The sequence below is a fragment of the Ostrea edulis genome, chromosome 10, assembly GCF_947568905.1.
Source record: "Ostrea edulis chromosome 10, xbOstEdul1.1, whole genome shotgun sequence".
NCBI lineage: Eukaryota > Metazoa > Mollusca > Bivalvia > Ostreida > Ostreidae > Ostrea > Ostrea edulis.
In genome coordinates, this window is record NC_079173.1 from 4885181 (window position 1) to 4908312 (window position 23132).

General features: G+C 35.5%; 1 protein-coding gene across 1 annotated transcript in view; it reads right to left on the bottom strand.

The window, feature by feature from the left end:
* Positions 1–2331: 2331 nt before the first annotated feature.
* Positions 2332–23132, bottom strand: part of LOC125666590 (calpain-9-like) — a 35051-nt gene continuing 14250 nt past the window's right edge. Inside the window, exons 4-18 of the mRNA XM_048899782.2 lie at positions 19815–20023; positions 19016–19147; positions 18435–18637; positions 17894–18071; positions 11829–11894; positions 10874–10947; positions 10558–10721; positions 9306–9407; positions 8398–8498; positions 6752–6960; positions 6483–6544; positions 6151–6258; positions 5810–5886; positions 5210–5439; positions 2332–4278 (exon numbers count right to left, since the gene is read on the bottom strand). Coding sequence (XP_048755739.2) covers positions 4260–4278; positions 5210–5439; positions 5810–5886; positions 6151–6258; positions 6483–6544; positions 6752–6960; positions 8398–8498; positions 9306–9407; positions 10558–10721; positions 10874–10947; positions 11829–11894; positions 17894–18071; positions 18435–18637; positions 19016–19147; positions 19815–20023 — 1934 coding nt within the window. The 3' untranslated portion in view covers positions 2332–4259. The remainder of the gene's footprint in view (positions 4279–5209; positions 5440–5809; positions 5887–6150; positions 6259–6482; positions 6545–6751; positions 6961–8397; positions 8499–9305; positions 9408–10557; positions 10722–10873; positions 10948–11828; positions 11895–17893; positions 18072–18434; positions 18638–19015; positions 19148–19814; positions 20024–23132) is intronic.

Consider the following 23132-nt stretch of genomic DNA (forward strand, 5'->3'; position numbering starts at 1 on the left):
TATCTAGTAACAGGTGTCTATAACGATACACAGCTCTTATAATGTCTACAGTCATTCTGGATAATTAGGAGCACCGGTCAAAATGGCAGTGATAAGTGAAAGTGCAGAGAGTTTTACAATTTTCGGTCACATGGAGCTATTACGGATTTCAGTTTATGAATTGAGATCAGTAATTCAACTTAAAACTTATATCAAATATTGCACATTCAATGTAATTGCTTGTTGCAATATTCCATTATCACCTGCATATCGAACCAGCTCAGTACTTATTTAACGATTGTAACTAGAGGGTCGTGAGTTCAAGCGCCGCTCGTACCATGGCCGCGTCAAACCTTAGACAAACAACCAAATCACCTGCATATTGTGTTTATGTCTTTCAACTGATTCGATACACAAGAGCTTGTTCTGCGTATGATCAGTTTTAAGATCGAGGCAGGCTACTAGCAAGATAACCACATGCAGGTGATAGTGAATTATTGCTACATAATGACAGATTAATTTCAAATGGAATATCTCGTGATATACCGCTACTTTAATAACTTGTGCAACTGGATCCTTTTGTTTTTATACCCCACAATACAATTCAAATGTGTATTGACATTTTACGCTTCAGTTTGCTTTATATTATTATTTTTGATGTAGTATAAACTTTCATGTCCAGTTGAAAGGTGAATGAAATAAATTACCATATGCAGGTGATAATGGAATGTTGCTACATAATGACAGATTGATTTCTTTTGTTCTAGTTTTATGTTTGATATTCTTGAGGGATTCAGCAAGAGTCCAGTTCTCAGCTCTAAGGCAAATGGAATCTCTTAATGATACTTTCTCCATTAAAAATGAAAAGGTGAAGATGATTTAATAACAGTGATCGATCCCATAACTCCTACAAGCAATACAAAATAGAGAATTAGGCAAATACAGACACCTGGACATACCAGAGGTGGGAGCAGGTACCTAGGAGGAGTAAACACTCCCTGTCGACCGGTCACACCCGCCGTAAGCCCTATATTTGATCAGGTAAACGAAGTAATCCGTAGTTAAAATCATTGTGCCAAAAACGGCCTAACAATCGATATGAAACATGTTAGACAGCATTTGACCCAATGATAGGTTGTATTGGCAAAACTATATCATTATAACGGCCATAGAATTTGCGAAATGTTGACTTTAAACGAGACTCCTAAAACCTCTTAACTTCAACTTATTTAACAGTACCCTGTCTAGATTGAAAAACTGACCATACACAGAACAAGGTCTTGCGTATCGAATCAGTTGAGAGATATAAACACCATAAGCAAGTTGAAATCATGTGTTGTTAGTAATGATAACGACCAAAAAAAAAAAAAAAAATGATCACACAATGAAGATACGGTTTTAGCGGGTATTGTTTTCTCCTACAGTTATATAGACGTCTCCATAAGAGTGAAAAATTTCCAAAAGGGACGTTAAACAATATACAATTTATCAATCTGTAGAAACTCAAATTACAAAACATTTTATTGATAATTGCGGTATCTAGGTATCAGTATTTAGTGTAGCATATCAAAATATACCAATAAGCGATATAGTTAATTATGGCGTATCAAAATATACCAATAAGCGATATAGTTAATTATGGCGTATCAAAATATACCAATAAGCGATATAGTTAATTTTGCCGTATCAAAATATACCAATAAGCGATATAGTTAATTATGGCGTATCACAATATACCAATAAGCGATATAGTTAATTATGGCGTATCAAAATATACCAATAAGCGATATAGTTAATTATGGCGTATCAAAATATACCAATAAGCGATACAGTTAATTATGGCGTATCAAAATATACCAATAAGCGATATAGTTAATTATGGCGTTTCAAAATATACCAATAAGCGATATAGTTAATTATGGCGTTTCAAAATATACCAATAAGCGATATAGTTAATCATGGCGTATCAAAATATACCAATAAACGATATAGGCTATTTTATTACCTCTATGGATTTTTTATGTATCCTGTTATAGATTTTCAGTTTAAAATTAGATAATTTCAGCGAGAATATTTCTTGTAACAAGTTCCGCTCGTGCCATGGTCGCGTCAAACCCATGACGCTCTTTCGCCAAACTCTCGGCATTTAGAAGCGAGAATCACGTGTGTGTTTTTTTATATGACCTTAAAGACAAAGGTCCCGTGTCGCGACAGGCGTAGGCACGCTAAAGAACCCTCACAGCTACGGCCCAGGACCCTGAGCTCTAATTTGAGTGAAAAAATTATTGATGGGGCGTAAAACAACCAACCAGTTCACCAAATAAACAAAAAAAAAAACTAACAAAAGAGAACTAAACTTTGCAAATTTAATGACCTGTAAAGAGAACCAACAAGTAAGAACAGAATAGAAAATACATACATTATTTCAAAAACAGATAAATAAAATATATATATCTTTTTAAAACATAAAATTTTATGAACAGACAAATTGGATTTTAAAATATGGATAAACCACTATAGGAGAGTATAAACTGTAATGGTATGATTCTTCTGTACAGATGGATTACGTCACAAGTATAAATAAGATGGTGGTCAGTGTACAGCTGAGACAGATATCAATATGAACAATTGTGTCCTGAAAACGATGGAATTCAATTTACAGAAGCGGCGATTTGGGAACACACATAAAATATGCAAATAAGAATAAAAATAAAACAAATTTTAAAACAGGTACGTTTACAATATCAATGTTTGGCTACGATAGAAACAAAACGGACAATAAATTTTAGATTGTCACACAGACATGATAAACTGACAATAGTCATATTTTCCTTTTAACAAAGACATACATTATGTATATCAATTCAAAAATGTGGAAAATACGGTGAAATATAAAGTCGAATTCAAAGCTCATAAATATACAGTTATGGGAATAGCATGATGGACAACGATTTTGAAGATATATGACAAATGAAATTATATATATATATACGATCAGAAACCATTGACCTCCGTTAAGGTTGCCGCCCCCCCCTCCCCCCCCCCCCCCCCTGTTAATATCATCCAAAGTACTGTGACCTGTCGCTTATAATAACTCCGGAATAATTCGGTACAATTCTGTACAAATCTTATTCCACTTGATACGAATAAAAGAATTTAACTAAAATTGTTCACGAAACAAGTCAAACTAAATTTTGAAAAATAGCGAAGTTTAATTTTTATTGAATTATTTGACCGTCTCATTTGAAACCACCCCATCCCCGAAAAAAAAAACCCACAATGTTTTTATTCATTAGGGATGAGGAAGTGATAAATCTTAATATGATACACATACATTGTATATTTCTACAACAATGTAATGCACAGCTAAACTTTTACGCTTCAGGTGCTGTTATGAGAATATAAACTTAGAATTTATGAACATTTTTAATTAGGTACGTAAGGGGTCCTACATGTACATAATATCGTCAATGTGCAAGTGTTTTCTCCTTGTGTCATTCAAAAAAAAAATTTCTATTTCCTATCATGATAATATCAATAAATAGTAAACATATATATGTACAACAAAATGAAATGTAACATAAGAAATCGATGAGTAAAAACCTTGGACGGATCGCAGAAAAGAACATGGAAAAACTCTAACTGAAATTAATAAAACTATCTAATCTAGTTCTGTCAAAAGCCAAATAATATCACAGATTCGCTTTCGATGAGTCGACAACGTTTAAAACGTGCGAAAAGTTTGCATCCATAAAAATCAAACCAAACAAAATAAAACAAAAAGTTCCGGCATAAAGAGTAGCAGTCCTGTAAAATTAGGAAAATACTGTATACATGTACAACTCAACGCATTGTTAGAACATACCTTAAAAAATCAATCATTATAACATTATTTTTTTTTATTTTTTTTTTTTCATTTGTGCAAAAGTAATTTAAAAGTCTGCTCTTCGTAATTTATTTTATATATTTCTTAGTTCCGTAAACAAATAGCTACAGAATTACACTATTTGTAAACATCATTTCTACGGATATATATATACATAATGTACAATCTCTTGAATAAGTATTGAACAGATGAGAACAAAATTCACATAGTCTATAACTTATACTTTAGATGAATGTCGTATTCAATTGGTTTCTGAACCCATGCAAAAAATAAATTTAAGAAAATCACAATATCCCAGGGAAGCTGACAATCTCAATACAGGCTGTTCCGATCACGTGAGTATGATCTCGTGAGTATGATCACGTGAGTAGGTTCGTGTAGATTTTCTTGGTTATTATTCCATTTGGAATGTTCTGGAAAGAAATGGAAAATATATATACATTCATTTCAGTCTGGTGTGGTGTTGTCTGACGTTTTCAGATACGAGAACAAGCGCGTTATACCAGAAAGCGACTTCTTAAAATTATCACGATTTAGCAACTTATACACCTGAAAAACAATATGTGAAAGATTTGTACATGTACAAAATAGTACAGAAGTGAAGAATCCCATAACAAATTATTAGTTTCCAATAAAAAGGAACTAAAATTTCCCAGTCTAGTTTGCCAATACAACCTATCATTGGGTCAAATGCTATACAGAATGGGATGATAATCCACGTAAGTTTACAATCTTAATCCAAAGGTGTGACTTGCGAGATCTTTGTAACAGATGTTCCATTTTTTTTCCAAACCATTACACTTTCTCAGTAGCGTGCTTTAAGCTAGTTCATAATCCGTTCATAGTCAATGTGAACGGATTGTGTCGCGCGCTGAAATTGGTTGGTTCATAGAGGAAAATATGATTTGCAATATTTATAGGTTATAGACTTTGTATGGGAAAATATGACGACCGAGTTTTTTGGCGGGTAGAGGGACCGAGCTTGCGTCATATTTCCCATACAAAGTCTATAACCTTTTTATTATATACTTTCAATATCATTTAGAAACTAACAATAATTTTATTTTTAACAATAACTTTATCGGTTTAACTGAGTAAAAGATGAAAAACACGAAAAATTTGAAAATTAACGGCGTAAAATTTTTATTGTGACGTAATGTTTGCGGGCCGGAATGTTTCCGGGCATATATCGTGTGATATATGCCCGCAAACTTTTAAAGAAAAAAGAAGAGATGAAATTGAAAGTATATAATAAATATATATATATATATATATATATATATATATATATATATATATACCAAACATATTGGGTTTATGTTCTCTTAAGGAAGATGTACATACTCGATATTATCCAGTGGAGTAATGGATCGAATAACCAAGGCAAATCGCTTCTCTGTGTCGGGCTGGTCCATGTGGAGTAAACAGTTGTAGCATCCGGGTCCCAGGGAATACTCTGCGGGGGCGGAGCCACCCATGATGAACTGTCCGTCATCTCCCTCTGTTGTCTTGACGGCGTTGCTGTAGTTCTCGTACAGCCAATCCAAGCTCGCGGGAACCGGTTCTCCATTAGCCTAGGGTGATATAAACGATGTCAGTTTTAACTATTGTAATGATCTTCGTTAGCCTAAGGCGATAGAAACCATGTGAATTTTTAAAACTATTGTAAAGATCTCCGTTAGTCGGGGGTCGGGGTGGGGGGTTAGAAACGTATGTAAATTTTACATTATCTAATGTAATTAGTGTCCAGTGCATTGCAAATACAACTATCGTTCATCATTAACTTACAACTATCGCTCATCATTAATTTAGTACTAAACTATATATATTGACCTTTTTTGCTTTAAAAAATAATAGAAAGTTGAGTGAGGAACACTGAATCACACGCATGAATTGCATTTATATCTTAAAAATAAGATTCTAGTCTTCAGACAATTCTCTCACCTGGAAAAGTTTGAAACCAATAGGATACCGAGATTCACCGGAAGCTGCCAATAACTGGAATTTCACTTGTTGAGCACCTGTGCAACGATAAATTTACAGTCTCTTAAAATAGATTTCAGTTGCCGTACGATTTCTCAAAATCATTGGTTGCGATACGTCACAAACCAGATTATACATAAGTCTGAGGGATTTATTAATATCATGGTTTTTTTTTGCATATAACGCATTTCAATTCCAATATTCTAATTTTACCCTGCCCCCTCAGGTTATTCAAACTCCATGTATTACATCACAATGCTGTCTAAATAACATAAATTCCAATAGATAATGGCTCTTCTTACTGGGAATGTCGATCTTGATTTGAGGGTTGATGTGGAAAGTGTTGTTTGAAACTTGTCCTCCGGCATTCGACCCGGCCGTCCATTGACCCGTGACACATTTCACATGCTCTAATAATAGACACAATAATGAAATGTACAAAAATTATATTTTACTTAAAAATAAAATCTAATTATCAGAACCATCACAATTTCAACCACCTACATGAAAGGTGAAGATAACGAACAGTGATCAATCTCATAACTCCAATAAGCAATACAAAATAGATGGACAAACACGGACCCCTGTGTACACTGTATATTGATAATCTAATCCCGTACTAGTTGACACTTACTATATTGCTCAGCTCCCTCTCCGCTACAGTTCATAACGGTCGTCTCATTCGAATCCACTTTTCTGAAAATTAAGTAATTATATAAAATCGAAGAATAAGTATAGAAATCTCTCTCTCTCCCTCTCCCCCCCCTCTCTCTCTCCCTCTCTCTCTCTCTCTCTCTCTCTCTCTCTCATGATATCGATGGATAATTTATATATTACAAAGTACTGATAATACTAGTAATTGTTAGTTTTACGAACAGGACTACATTATAAAGCCTTGCATACTTAATATCACCCAGTGGACCTGCGCTGAACATTCGAACCATAAACTCCCGTTCCTGGCCCGCCTGCATGGTGGAGGGTATACAGATATATTTTCCGGGTTTCAGTGAGAACCGGAAGCAGGCCTGGGCATCTCCTCTGTAGTTGTTATTTTTACTGGGGATTCCCTCTTCTTGTAAAACAAGTAAATCGTTAGCTCCACTCTCCACGACCTAAGATCATAGACAATGGATGTTAAATTCACATGTATACCATACATTAAGAATTCTTATATACCAGAGCCTCCATTTATATTTACACTCCGCCTACCCTCTGAATCAGCCCACCATTTGCTTTACGATTGACATATGTTATTATGTATTAAATAGAAACCAAACCGCCAATAAAAAGACACATTAAAAATCCGTTTAATTCAGAAAAATATTGCTAACCACTGGGCTAATTGGACATGAAAACTATGAAAAGAAATGGCTGGTTTGTAAATCCCAATAACTTCCTCATCAATGAAACCGTCCGTGAAAGAAATAACACATGCGTGAAACTTTGACCCATTGTTAGCCTTGAAATCTAAATCTTCGATACCTTTTAATGTTACCGCATATTGGCGTGTCATATATCATACTATAGTGTCATATATCATACTATAGTGTCATATAACATACTATAGTGTCATATAACATACAATAGTGCCATAAATACATGTACTAGGACATTGTTATTTACTGCTACAACTATTTTGATTAAATCGCAATGTTGAGCAACGAAGATTGCCAATTGGCTAATAATATCACGTGATTATCCTCCCCCTACAATGGAAATAACAGGACTGATCCCGGGAATCGCGGAGCAATACTCTGGTATGCAAGCATTATAGGTAGATTCTACAACAAAGTAAGATAACGAACAGTGATCGATCTTATATTTCCTACAAAGAATACAAAATTAAGATTAGGGCAAACACGGACCCCTCGTGTATAGCTAAGATATAATGTTGAAACTTTTTTCGTTCTGAATTAGGTATTTTTGTGTGATATTCCAGCACTGATGTTCAGCTCTCAATAATGTGTGCCAAATTACGATGTCAATTGAAACATGTGGACCTTGGTCGTACACTACACTTATAAGAATTTCACAAAATCCATGCCCTGCTACATGTATTATCCACCTACGTGTTTTCTTCAATATAACGATGATGGTCTTAGTAATCACGCCCCAGTTTGAAAATGAAATCATAATCATAAGACTTAGTACTATTAAAAACCCCAACAAACCTTAAGATATATATGCACGTCATAAGTTGTACGAAGTAGACAATGATTTTCAAATACTATACAGGATTTTCCTCTAACAGACGAGGTAAAGGAATAATATTACCAAATAGCATTGCATACACCTATTACTAGTTTAACGATATTCTAAATTCGAGGATTGACTAAAACTGGAGCCTAACTCTGAAGAGGTCCGCCCGGAAGCTGACTTACTGTATAAAGTTCGGCCCGGATGCTGAATTACTCTATAGAGGTCGGTTCGGATGCTGACTTACTGTATAAAGGTCGGCCCGGAAGCTGACTTACTCTATCTAACATCTAAATTTAATTAGATTGGGATGCTGACTTACTCTAAAAAGGTCGGCCCGGATGCTGACTTACCCTGTAGAGGTCGGCCCGGATGCTGACTTTCTTGGCCTTTCTCTGTTTGGTACGCTGTATGATCTGTACAACAAAAGGTACACTCCCATCTGCACCGACACCTGAATTAAATGTAAACTGTATGTCATACACAAATCTCATCTATCTGTACCGACACCTGAATTAAATGTAAACTGTGTGTCATAAACAAATCCCGTCTATCCACACCGACACCTGAATCAAATGAAAACTGTATGTCATAAATAAATCTCGTCTATCCGCACTGCCACCAAAATCAGAAATTTAAATAGACTTTGTGGCTGTGTTAATACAATGAATATCGTCAGCAAGAAATCGTAAATCAAAAAAAAAAGATAAAAACTAAAAATCTAGATACAAAAAATGATACCATCTAGTTCTGCATCAAAATCATATCACCAAACTTTGGTTTATTTACATTATGCCGCAAATGTCATTCTGTTCATGTTGCATGTAATTCATGGAATTCAAACACAAAATTTACGAATGGAAAAATCAAAGAATGATTTTAAATAATCTATGATGTAGGCTGAGACTGTGCGACAAATTGCATGACATGTGAGAAACTATACCCTGTCCTCTCGCTTTAGTGGGATCATTTCTGTCATCAATACGTATTAAATTTTTGTTATCTTAAATAAAAGTAACCAATTACATAATAAACTGATCAACTACTTAATACACCTCAAACAGTAAGGTGATTAAAACACTTTGTTCAACCATTGAGAGATACCACTCCAATACAAAATGATAAATTGAACACGACGCTATCGTGGAATACAACTTGCGATATACGGGGTATTTATCAACTGTTTAAATATTTCAATAATCCAAATTAGTTATAATAAATGAATGATATTTTGAACATTAATTTTACATGATATACTTACTTTGCTCGGTGATTTCAAAATGGAACTTTGGGTTGCTTATCTTGTCGTTAAATCCAGCGGCTTCCTCTCCCTCCCATTTACCGTATAAGCACGTGCAGTATTCTGTGAATGAATTGTTGTAACATACACATCACAATAACTTATGAATTTGCCTCTACTGCGAAATAATTATTTTTGAATGCCACTGTAATTCAATTTCGTTGAATTGATGTTGTGGTTATTGTTACCTGCATACACGCGAATATATAACTGTGCGAGTTAACTGTACATTCACGAATATATAACTGTGCGAGTTAACTGTACATTCACGAACATATAACATTCTCTCACCAGAGGAGCGCATGGAACTCTGGGTAGAGAATGGAATATATAACTGTGCGAGTTAACTGTACATTCATGATTAATATGTTTACGGTGTGACCGTTGAGACGAGCGAAGACCCATAACATCTTACAACACGAGGCTTTAACGCGGGAAATATAACGCGGCTGATGTAAACAGTGCATTGTGACGTCATCATTAGCTGCGATTGCTTTTCTTTCAAATCAAGCAATTATCCACAACAAAATGAACGAAGATATTGGAAAGCTTAATATCTGGAATTTAAAATCATTGTGGTACTTTCCAAACTATTTATTTTTTTTATCTACGGGGTTGTCATTGAAGTATTCCGCAGTGACGGCGACATTTTTCCGGAAGCATTATGGGTAGTCCCCATCATTTTTCAGCTGATGAAGAGCAAATCACGTGACTCAATTGCGTAATCATTGGAGCGAGCTCGTCGAGTCGCTTCGCGACGCTATTATACCTCAGAATGTTTTTGCTGTATAAATGTTAGGTGAATAAATTTGCTATTTCTTCTAGATAACACTAGCCGTGAAATAGTTTCTGAACTATCTGCTCTAGGGAAATAGTCTTGAAAGTATTTACCGGATGCTATATTTTCCCGCGTTTTCTTTTCTGTGACGTCAAAGTCTGATAACTCTAATTAGTTTACCACTCGGATCATCTCGGTCGATTCCATCTAGGTTAATGCCGAATGTTAGTTTACTTCACTTTGGTATGTCTGACACGAGTAAAGTCTACTTTGGTATAATAAAACACCTATTTACTGACTATGCGGACAATAGCACGTTTATTGTCCCCCTCGACGGCAACTATTTCCCGAGGCGCAATAATTGCTGTCTTGGGGGACAATAAACTTGCTATTGTCCTGATAGCCAGTAAAAAGGTGTATCATATCCTCACTTACTGAGGGAATCCGAAGATCCGTCTCTATCAAAGTCTGGTGTGATGTTGCAGATTGTCAGAGTGCTAAAGAAATGGAGGAAATGTTCGAGTGAAATGTAAAACTCTCCATCGTCCTTGTTCGGGGCCTCAATCGTGTCTTTTGGTAGGCTTTGCCATTCGGGACTCCTGCAAATGAGGGATTTTTTTTCGTAGTTCTTATTTTTTATAATTAAGTCATTCCAGAAACTATTCGGAACATTAAAATACATGTAGAAAAATCCCATTCTTGTTAACTCTTTTATACACCCATATACGTTATTTTACATGTGTATACATACCCATCACTGTATGGGCCTGTCCACTCAGTGTTACCCCAGGGATTCCTTACACGGAATAAGCGAACCCCGTTTGCCTAGGGGAAAAAATGATTGGAAATTTGAATAGGAATATTTCTGTCGTCAGTATAAAACCCAAACGTTTGAATGGCGCATTGTACATGTAATGTCATTTTGAGTTGTTGTCAGATAAATCATAACATATCTTAAAATTGGTTGATAGCAAATTAAATTTGAGATAAAGAGATTATTACACAAGTCGTACGTTGTAGTCACCTTCCATATATCGATATATTCTCTTGTTCAGCTCGTACTCAGAATTGTATTAAAATTCCCCAAATCGATATACTATACAATTTACATACACATGTACTCTATAATCAATGTTTTCATTAATCTATACGTTTCACAAATCATTCATAATCATTGTGTACATAGATATTCCCGAGTTTGTTGCTTTTAACTGTAATTCATACATGGTATGTGTCATTTGAACACCCCTACCACCTCCACCCCACTAACGTGTCAAAAATCGCTACGATATACACTAACCCGGTGTTAACTTAATCCTTTATTCAATTATCATTATATATGCATATATTACGTTTAAATGCATATATTTTTACACATACAGGAATTTAAAATGACATCATAATACACCATTAACTAAAGGAAATCTCTCTATCTAATATAACCATGTTATGTACAGGAACCAGCGGGATAACTAAACGTCATCTCTCTATCTGATATAATCATGCTATGTACAGGAACCAGCGGAATACATAATGTATATGTGACCAGTCGACATGGGGTGTTTTCTCCTCCTAGGCAGCTGATCCCACCTCTGGTGTGTCCAGGGGTCCGTGTTTGCCAACTATCTATTTTGTATTGCTTATAGGAGTTATGAGATTGATCACTGTTCATTATCTTCACCTTTCATAATGGTCTGCTAACTTACCATTACAGCACCCGTTAACGTGTACTCGTGTCCTCCCACCAATCCATGCTGCTGATCAAATTCCGCCTGTTAAGTATATTTATCATCAAGCTAGTTAAAATGAAACATTTTATGAACATTCACTAAATACGTTTTTGGCAAATAGTTTAATGGGATGGGTATAAAAATTACATAATCCAGAGTACACTGAATGACCAGAAGAGTTGGGGTTCGAGGTACATGTAGGTGTGTTTTTACTAGTTGACACTTAGTAAGGTTTGAGGTAGTGAGTGTTTTACTAGTTGGCGCTTAGTAAGGTTTGCGGTAGTGAGTGTTTTACTAGTTGGCGCTTAGTAAGGTTTGCGGTAGTGAGTGTTTAAGTAGTTGACACTTAGTAAGGTTTGAGGTAGTGAGTGTTTTAATAGTTGACACTTAGTAAGGTTTGATGAGGTAGTGAGTGTTTCAATAGTTGACACTTAGTAAGGTTTGAGGTAGTGAGTGTTTCACTAGTTGATACTTAGTAAGGTTTGAGGTAGTGAGTATTTTAATAGTTGACACTTAGTAAGGTTTGAGGTAGTGAGTGTTTTACTAGTTGGCGCTTAGTAAGGTTTGAGGTAGTGAGTGTTTTACTAGTTGACACTTAGTAAGGTTTGAGGTAGTGAGTGTTTTACTAGTTGGTGTTTAGTAAGGTTTGAGGTAGTGAGCATTTTACTAGTTGGTGTTTAGTAAGGTTTGAGGTAGTGAGTGTTTTTACTAGTTGACACTTAGTAAGGTTTGATGAGGTAGTGAGTGTTTTACTAGTTGAAACTTAGTAAGGTTTGATGAGGTAGTGAGTGTTTTAATAGTTGACACTTAGTATTGTTTGATGAGGTAGTGATTGTTTTAATAGTTGACACTTAGTAAGGTTTGAGGTAGTGAGTGTTTTACTAGTTGACGCTTAGTAAGGTTTGAGGTAGTGAGTATTTTACTAGTTGACACTTAGTAAGGTTTGAGGTAGTGAGTGTTTTAATAGTTGGCACTTAGTAAGGTTTGAGGTAGTGAGTGTTTTACTAGTTGACACTTAGTAAGGTTTGAGGTAGTGAGTGTTTTACTAGTTGACACTTAGTAAGGTTTGAGGTAGTGAGTATTTTACTAGTTGACACTTAGTAAGGTTTAAGGTAGTGAGTGTTTCACTAGTTGACACTTAGTAAGATTTGAGGTAGTGAGTGTTTTAATAGTTGACACTTAGTAAGGTTTGCGGTAGTGAGTGTTTTACTAGTTGGCACTTAGTAAGGTTTGAGGTAGTGAGTGTTTTACTAGTTGGCGCTTAATAAGGTTTGAGGTAGTGAGTGTTTTACTAGTTGGCACTTAGTAAGGTTTGAGGTAGTGAGTGTTTTAATAGTTGGCGCTTAGTAAGATTTGAGGTAGTGAGTGTTTTACTAGTTGACACTTAGTAAGGTTTGAGGTAGTGAGTATTTTACTAGTTGACACTTAGTAAGGTTTGAGGTAGTGAGTGTTTTACTAGTTGACACTTAGTTAGGTTTGAGGTAGTGAGTGTTTTACTAGTTGACACTTAGTAAGGTTTGAGGTAGTGAGTGTTTTACTAGTTGGCGCTTAGTAAGGTTTGAGGTAGTGAGTGTTTTACTAGTTGAAACTTAGTAATGTTTGAGATAGTGAGTGTTTTACTAGTTGGCGCTTAGTAAGGTTTGAGGTAGTGAGTGTTTTAATAGTTGACACTTAGTAAGGTTTGAGGTAGTGAGTGTTTTAATAGTTGGCACTTAGTAAGATTTGAGGTAGTGAGTGTTTTACTAGTTGACACTTAGTAAGGTTTGAGGTAGTGAGTATTTTACTAGTTGACACTTAGTAAGGTTTGAGGTAGTGAGTGTTTTACTAGTTGACACTTAGTAAGGTTTGAGGTAGTGAGTGTTTTACTAGTTGGCACTTAGTAAGGTTTGCGGTAGTGAGTGTTTTACTAGTTGGCGCTTAGTAAGGTTTGAGGTAGTGAGTGTTTTACTAGTTGACACTTAGTAAGGTTTGAGGTAGTAAGTGTTTTTAATAGTTGACACTTAGTTAGGTTTGAAGTAGTGAGTGTTTTACTAGTTGACACTTAGTAAGGTTTGAGGTAGTGAGTGTTTTACTAGTTGACACTTAGTAAGGTTTGAGGTAGTGAGTGTTTTTACTAGTTGACGCTTAGTAAGGTTTGAGGTAGTGAGTGTTTTTAATAGTTGACACTTAATAAGGTTTGAGGTAGTGAGTGTTTTTACTAGTTGACACTTAGTAAGGTTTGAGGTAGTGAGTGTTTTTAATAGTTGACACTTAGTAAGGTTTGAGGTAGTGAGTGTTTTACTAGTTGGCGCTTAGTAAGGTTTGAGGTAGTGAGTGTTTTTAATAGTTGACACTTAATAAGGTTTGAGGTAGTGAGTGTTTTTACTAGTTGACGCTTAGTAAGGTTTGAGGTAGTGAGTGTTTTTACTAGTTGGCGCTTAGTAAGGTCTGCGGTAGTGAGTGTTTTACTAGTTGGCACTTAGTAAGGTTTGAGGTAGTGAGTGTTTTACTAGTTGACACTTAGTAAGGTTTGAGGTAGTAAGTGTTTTTAATAGTTGACACTTAGTTAGGTTTGAAGTAGTGAGTGTTTTACTAGTTGACACTTAGTAAGGTTTGAGGTAGTAAGTGTTTTACTAGTTGACACTTAGTAAGGTTTGAGGTAGTGAGTGTTTTTACTAGTTGATACTTAGTAAGGTTTGAGGTAGTGGGTGTTTTTACTTGTTGACACTTAGTAAGGTTTGAGGTAGTGAGTGATTTTACTAGTTGACACTTAGTAAGGTTTGAAGTAGTGAGTGTTTTACTAGTTGGCACTTAGTAAGGTTTGAGGTAGTGAGTGTTTTACTAGTTGACACTTAGTAAGGTTTGAGGTAGTGAGTGTTTTTAATAGTTGACACTTAGTAAGGTTTGAGGTAGTGAGTGTTTCACTAGTTGATACTTAGTAAGGTTTGAAGTAGTAAGTGTTTTTAATAGTTGACACTTAGTAAGGTTTGAGGTAGTGAGTGTTTTTCTAGTTGATACTTAGTAAGATTTGAGGTAGTGAGTGTTTTAATAGTTGGCGCTTAGTAAGGTTTGCGGTAGTGAGTGTTTTACTAGTTGAAACTTAGTAATGTTTGAGATAGTGAGTGTTTTACTAGTTGGCGCTTAGTAAGGTTTGAGGTAGTGAGTGTTTTAATAGTTGACACTTAGTAAGGTTTGAGGTAGTAAGTGTTTTTAATAGTTGACACTTAGTAAGGTTTGAGGTAGTGAGTGTTTTACTAGTTGATACTTAGTAAGGTTTGAGGTAGTGAGTGTTTTAATAGTTGGCGCTTAGTAAGGTTTGAGGTAGTGAGTGTTTTACTAGTTGAAACTTAGTAATGTTTGAGATAGTGAGTGTTTTTAATAGTTGACACTTAGTAAGGTTTGTGGTAGTGAGTGTTTTACTAGTTGACACTTAGTAAGGTTTGAGGTAGTGAGTGTTTTACTAGTTGACACTTAGTACAGTTTGAGGTAGTGAGTGTTTTACTAGTTGGCACTTAGTAAGGTTTGAGGTAGTGAGTGTTTTACTGGTTGGCGCTTAGTAAGGTTTGAGGTAGTGAGTGTTTTACTAGTTGACACTTAGTAAGGTTTGAGGTAGTGAGTGTTTTACTAGTTGGCACTTAGTTAGGTTTGAGGTAGTGAGTGTTTTACTAGTTGGCGCTTAGTAAGGTTTGAGGTAGTGAGTGTTTTACTAGTTGGCGCTTAGTAAGGTTTGAGGTAGTGAGTGTTTTAATAGTTGACACTTAGTAAGGTTTGAGGTAGTGAGTGTTTTACTAGTTGGCGCTTAGTAAGGTTTGCGGTAGTGAGTGTTTTACTAGTTGGCGCTTAGTAAGGTTTGAGGTGGTGAGTGTTTTTAATAGTTGACACTTAGTAAGGTTTGAGGTAGTGAGTGTTTTACTAGTTGGCGCTTAGTAAGGTTTGAGGTAGTGAGTGTTTTTGATAGTTGACACTTAGTAAGGTTTGAGGTAGTGAGTGTTTTACTAGTTGACACTTAGTAAGGTTTGAGGTAGTGAGTGTTTTACTAGTTGACACTTAGTAAGGTTTGAGGTAGTGAGTGTTTTACTAGTTGACACTTAGTAAGGTTTGAGGTGGTGAGTATTTTAATAGTTGACACTTAGTAAGGTTTGAGGTAGTGAGTGTTTTACTAGTTGACATTTAATAAGGTTTGAGGTAGTGAGTGTTTTTACTAGTTGGCGCTTAGTAAGGTTTGCGGTAGTGAGTGTTTTACTAGTTGGCGCTTAGTAAGGTTTGAGGTAGTGAGTGTTTTACTAGTTGACACTTAGTAAGGTTTGAGGTAGTGAGTGTTTTACTAGTTGACACTTAGTAAGGTTTGAGGTAGTGAGTGTTTTTAATAGTTGACACTTAGTAAGGTTTGAAGTATTAAGTGTTTTTAATAGTTGACACTTAGTAAGGTTTGTGGTAGTGAGTGTTTTACTAGTTGACACTTAGTAAGGTTTGAGGTAGTGAGTGTTTTACTAGTTGGCACTTAGTAAGGTTTGAGGTAGTGAGTGTTTTACTAGTTGGCACTTAGTTAGGTTTGAGGTAGTGAGTGTTTTACTAGTTGGCACTTAGTTAGGTTTGAGGTAGTGAGTGTTTTACTAGTTGGCGCTTAGTAAGGTTTGAGGTAGTGAGTGTTTTACTAGTTGGCGCTTAGTAAGGTTTGAGGTAGTGAGTGTTTTAATAGTTGACACTTAGTAAGGTTTGAGGTAGTGAGTGTTTTACTAGTTGGCACTTAGTTAGGTTTGAGGTAGTGAGTGTTTTACTAGTTGGCGCTTAGTAAGGTTTGAGGTAGTGAGTGTTTTACTAGTTGGCGCTTAGTAAGCTTTGAAGTAGTGAGTGTTTTACTAGTTGACACTTAGTTAGGTTTGAGGTGGTGAGTGTTTTTAATAGTTGACACTTAGTAAGGTTTGAGGTAGTGAGTGTTTTACTAGTTGGCGCTTAGTAAGGTTTGAGGTAGTGAGTGTTTTTAATAGTTGACACTTAGTAAGGTTTGAGGTAGTGAGTGTTTTACTAGTTGACACTTAGTAAGGTTTGAGGTAGTGAGTGTTTTACTAGTTGACACTTAGTAAGGTTTGAGGTAGTGAGTGTTTTTAATAGTTGACACTTAATAAGGTTTGAGGTAGTGAGTGTTTTACTAGTTGACACTTAGTTAGGTTTGAGGTAGTGAGTGTTTTACTAGTTGACACTTAATAAGGTTTGAGGTAGTGAGTGTTTTTACTAGTTGGCGCTTAGTAAGGTTTGCGGTAGTGAGTGTTTTACTAGTTGGCGCTTAGTAAGGTTTGAGGTGGTGAGTGTTTTTAATAGTTGACACTTAGTAAGGTTTGAGGTAGTGAGTGTTTTACTAGTTGGCGCTTAGTAAGGTTTGAGGTAGTGAGTGTTTTTAATAGTTGACACTTAGTAAGGTTTGAGGTAGTGAGTGTTTTACTAGTTGACACTTAGTAAGGTTTGAGGTAGTGAGTGTTTTACTAGTTGGCGCTTAGTAAGGTTTGAGGTAGTGAGTGTTTTTAATAGTTGACACTTAGTAAGGTTTGAGGTAGTGAGTGTTTTACTAGTTGACACTTAGTTAGGTTTGAGGTGGTGAGTGTTTTTAATAGTTGACACTTAGTAAGGTTTGAGGTAGTGAGTGTTTTACTAGTTGACACTTAATAAGGTTTGAGGTAGTGAGTGTTTTTACTAGTTGGCGCTTAGTAAGGTTTGCGGTAGTGAGTGTTTTACTAGTTGGCGCTTAGTAAGGTTTGAGGTAGTGAGTGTTTTACTAGTTGACACTTAGTAAGGTTTGAGGTAGTGAGTGTTTTTAATAATTGACACTTAGTAATGTTTGAAGTATTAAGTGTTTTTAATAGTTGACACTTAGTAAGGTTTGAGGTAGTGAGTGTTTTACTAGCATTGTTTTCTTTAAATTTTAATGTTGTATAGCTTTCTGCTGAACTCATTTCCAGCAAAGGCCTTTTTTTTTGAACGCCGACAGTAAGGAATTCTCGTTGATCACGTGGTTCCTATTCGTCGCTACTTTCACTTTCACGTACATTATCTTTGCATTCACTTACCGGAACACTGCACGTGACTGCAGCCCCGGAGAAGAGGGCGTTCCTGACACGTGTGTGAAGCTGTGGGGGTTCCATGGTCATCTTTCTGAGGTCGATGTCCTCGGATACGCCCCCTGTCAAAGCCATATAGGAATCGGCCGCCATTCCACCCGACACATCCGTGTAGCTGCCGTACATCCTGTATTTGTTTAATCAAACAAAAATCAACTACTAGCACTGCATCTGGAATTCTCTCATAACAAAAATAGTCTATACTGATATATAACATCATTTATTTGAATTTCTTATTTCACATTTAGTTTTATATTTATTCAGTCTAATCAAAATCAGACTTCTTAGATCCGAGCCGGATACTCTGCGTTTGTGAGCATATCTTAAGATCTAATTTTCATTAGATTGATATTTACTTGATTCTTCAAAAAAAAAAATCATATTCGTTTGAGAAGAGAATATCTCTAAGCAACGAAATTATACATTTTAACAGACAATTTAGAATTCAACAATTTTAAGAAGTATCCATTGAATGTCAATTTTCAATCACCTTGCGAAAGCCTTTTCCAGCAATGCCACCCACATTTCGTTCGGGTCGGTGTTAGAGTGGGCGGAGTAAATTTTATTTCCATAGATTATTGGCAGATAATCGTCGATAAAAACGTCATCCCAAATGCCAAATCTCCAGAATCGGCAGTGGAATATGCCGTCATATTGGGGAGTTCCCACGGGGTAGGAATCTCTAGGGATAATCTAAAAATAAATCAAATTTGTTAACCTAGATTTCTCGAAAGAAACTTAAGTTGAAACTTGGACTTAAGTCTGAGATTTTACTCAAATTTTGACTGCTCAAATAAGAGAAAACTCAAACTTAAGTTTAAGATTTTATCGAGAAATCTTAGAAGTCGGAATATACAGTACTCTGGGTGAGAAAAGAAAGTAATCAATCGGAATTTGGAATCATGTAGTTAGCCCTATAGCATTCCAGCTCGAAGAAAAATTGAAAATATTTCATCCTCAATATAATCATTAGGTTACACTCCCGATTTTTTCAGATTATTTTAACGTATGAATAAGTGATTATTTAGATTTCTTTTAAAGATAAAACGATCATTCAGCACGTAGACTCACCCTTCTAAGGAGACTAGGTTTATCAGCAACATTAGCCACAGATGACAGGAACCAACACGTCCCAATGGATCCTTGACCTATGTCATAGCGTGTGGTGCCCTCAGAAAACAGACACGGGCTGTTGACAAATTCCTGAAAAAACACTCCATCATTTATACTAGCATTTATACAAAGAGAGCGAGTCAATGACGAAAACGCTACAAATGAATACTAGTTTGATATTTAGTTCCCAAAGGCTTAAATGTCTTGTACGTGTATTCATTTTTTTTTTTAAAACTGTTTTTATATGGTCATTGCGCAGGTAAAATAATGTCCTACATTGCATCGTTTATCATTAAATAAAGGGTACATTACTCTGTATTCAAATTCAATGGATACAAAATATAAGAACCATGGATACACCCATAGTACTATAAAATTCTGTTCTTAAACGTAATCCATGGGTTTTCGGGTTAGAATAAGTCCTCAGTAAGCATTGCTTGTCTTAATAGGCGACTAAATGGGGCGGTCCTTCGGATGAGGTCCCGTGTCACAGCAGGTGTGGTACGATAAAGATCCCTTCCTTCTCAAAGGCCGTAAGCGCCGAGCATAGGCTTAAATTTTGCAGCCCTTCATCGGCAATAGTTACGTCTTCATATGAGTGAAAACGTATCGAGAGGGACGTTAAACAGTACAAAACCAACTAGTCCAGAAAGTGTTCTATTTTATTTATCAGCTAAATGTATATTCAGCAAATGCTTGCGAGACATTTTAAGACAGAAACAACTTTCGACTTATCTCCCTTGCATATTTAACTTACGGGTGGGCGTTTCCACTCTAGCTGTTTTTTGCTATATTCACTTCCCATGGCCGCATTGAGTGAAAATTCCGAATCTATGAAGAGTTGTCCAGGAGCGACCTGGGGCCGAGCCTCGTAATCGTAGTCCTCCGGATTTTTACGGAAGTCCTGATGTATTTCAAACTGGCCAAGATCATTTTGAACGTAATTTTCCCCAAACTTAGGAGGCTCTGCAAGGAAACACACATGGTGATGCATGTATTTATCAAAAATAATTTGCACGGTTGTAATTAATATATCGTTATATATATACACATTGCCTATATATGGAATTCGTAGCGAAACACCTCTATTCGTTATGAAACCCTTAGCGCAAAACGCCAAACAAATAATAAGTACATAACATACCATTCTACGTTACGAGCTGTCTTAGCATACTTTAAAAATTCTTGTACATGCGATATATTGTAGCTAATTCAGTCAGCGATTAAAGGAGAGAGAGAGAGAGAGAGAGAGAGAGAGAGAGAGAGAGAGAGAGAGAGAGAGAGAGCTACATGGTGTTTCCCGGGTATGAAGTATGACGTTGACAATACATGTTCTAATTATTTGCTTACTTGACTATTCAATTACAAACTAATTAACACTAACACTTTACATTGTCAGGTTCTCTTTGAAATATGTATTTTTGATAGCATTTTTTATGCAATCCCTAAACATATGAAAAAATAGAATTAGATGAAATGAATCACAACACATTATCAAGTCCTTCGTTTGGAATGTTGATTTAAAAATATATCACTCCAAATATATCAAAATTAATAGTAAAAAAAATTAATGTTAATATCATTAAATTTGACGTCAAAGCATTTTTATTTTGATAATAATAATTTTAAAAAATCCAACAATATAGCTAATCAAACATTCCACACATGTAACCGTAATATTAAACGCAAAGAACATGATAATTTGGCATGCTTCTTCAACTTTCAAATTTCTACGACCTCCTGGTTCTATTATGAAATCATCTGATGCCATATGTTTTCAAGGATTTTATAGTAGGTAAATTATGTTTTGCAAGCATTATCACTGTCTAGATGAGATAACTTTTATATTTGAAGAAGAAGAAAAAAGTAAAAAGAAAAAACTAAATACGCCATAAAATAGTAGACACATTACCACCAAACTACACGTCGAGGCCTCATTACGTCACCTACGAATAGACCTCTCCTATGTGACGCAGCACAATATACAGATTTGTATATTGTGAGTCCGCGATTATCACACAGGCAAATAACACTAAAGAAGTAGTTCGCAGTTAAAAGTTTGAAGATATTGATATTAAGAGCATAAATATAAAAGTATGGATTTTATTTTAAACATAAAATGATCAAAAGATCATTATAAAGTATGGAGACTCTGTTCAAATTATTGTGTAAAGTAATGAACTTGATGTTTACGTTCTTGTTTTGAAAGTTGTTTACGTTTGACGTTATGTTTTTTCGTCATTCTACAGTGACGTCACAGTATACGCGGCCTAAGAAATCGTTATCCCATAATGCATAAGTGGAAGAGTTTGGTTTGTGAGCAAACGAACTCTGGTGGAAGTTTGACATTACCACGTCTAATATATACCGTCAACATTAACGAGATGCGCGCGCATTAAATACATGCAACATGCGCGTAAGATCATTTGAATGCAGTTGAAGAATTTAAATAATATTAAAGATGTTTCACAAACTAAATAGATTTGAGATATACCCGTTCTTTATAGGCGAAAACCGCACTAATGTGTGTAATAAAGATTACCTTAAAAATTAATTTGATATTTTGGAAAAATGTATAATTCTAATTATACGAAGTGAAAGTATTTTACAGTCTTCGGATAATGCACCTTTTCTCCTTTATTATTGGTAGAAAATTTTGGATGAAGTGAAAATTCCTATTCATTTTATTGGTTTAACCTCTGTTCAATGCAGGGGAGATACTTTGCTGATGATCTAATTTAGGTACGACTTAACAATTTTACAAGATTTTCAATCTTTAAAAAATTGAGAAAACGAAGAGAAGAAAATTTGCTATGTAATGAAACTGACATTTTAATATTATTCATAGCAACTAGCAAAAACGTTTCTATAATTCAACAAATAACAGAAATTGTCATTTTTGCAATCAAACCTTAAAATTCTTCACGATAAAAAAGATTGTGCAATTCTTAGCTATGTAGTATTTTTTGCTGTGTAAAAAATAAATATAATTTTATCATCTGCTATTCACTGTTTTTTCTTGAGGTTGAGAAGAAGTAATGCTTTCTATTTTTAGTACGAATATCATAATGTCTACTTCAAGGTCATATTAGAAAAATCATTATACAGTAGTTTCTAGAATGAAAGATAACGAACAGTGATCAATCTCATAACTCCTACAAGCAATACAAAATAGATAGTTGGGCAAACACGGACCCCTGGACACACCAGGGGTGGGATCAGGTGCCTAGGAGGAGTAAGCACCCCCTGTCGACCGGTCACACCCGCGTGAGCCCTATATCCCGATCAGGTAAACGGAGTTATCCGTAATCAAAATCATTGTGCCAAGAATGGCCTAACAATTGGTATGAAACACGGCAGACAGCATTTGACCCAATGATACGTTGTATTGACAAACTAGATCGTTATAACTACCATAGAATTTGCGAAATGCTGACTTCAATCGAGACTGTTGAAACCCCTGTACCATCAACTTGTTTGTCAGTATTTTGCCTCGATTTAAATGTGTTTTTAAAAACTTTTTGTTATATGAAATTTACCATTTTAGAGAAGTTTTATTTTGTCATTTGATAAAAAAGATATAAATACTTAAAGCACATGATACATTTATATCAGTTTACTGAGTAGGATGTTCCTAACGACGACAAGCTCTTGTTAAAAGCCTATACTTGTATTGCTTAGTTACAATTCAATTTCCTTTTGGGTCTATGTAGGTAACTCGTCCTGTGATTTTTCCACTCACAAAATGTCGTCTCACATTTGCTATGAAAAAAAACAAAACGCTACCGCCACTCCATTTTAAAAAGCAAACTAGCCACTTCCTCTCGGTTAGCCACTGTGGGCACGTTGGTATTCTACTAGCTTAACCACTCGACCTAGACGTGCTACAAATCCTCGGGCCTGCTAGCGGTGTCTTGTTCACACTTACATGTAAATACATGCACACCGGATCCCAATCCTTGTAAATAATCAAACAGTAGAGATTATAACGATAATGAACGTGGTAACCATGCATACAGATCGTGTATGTTTCCAGTACCAGACAGAAAAGAAGGTAGGTCTGACCAAAATAACC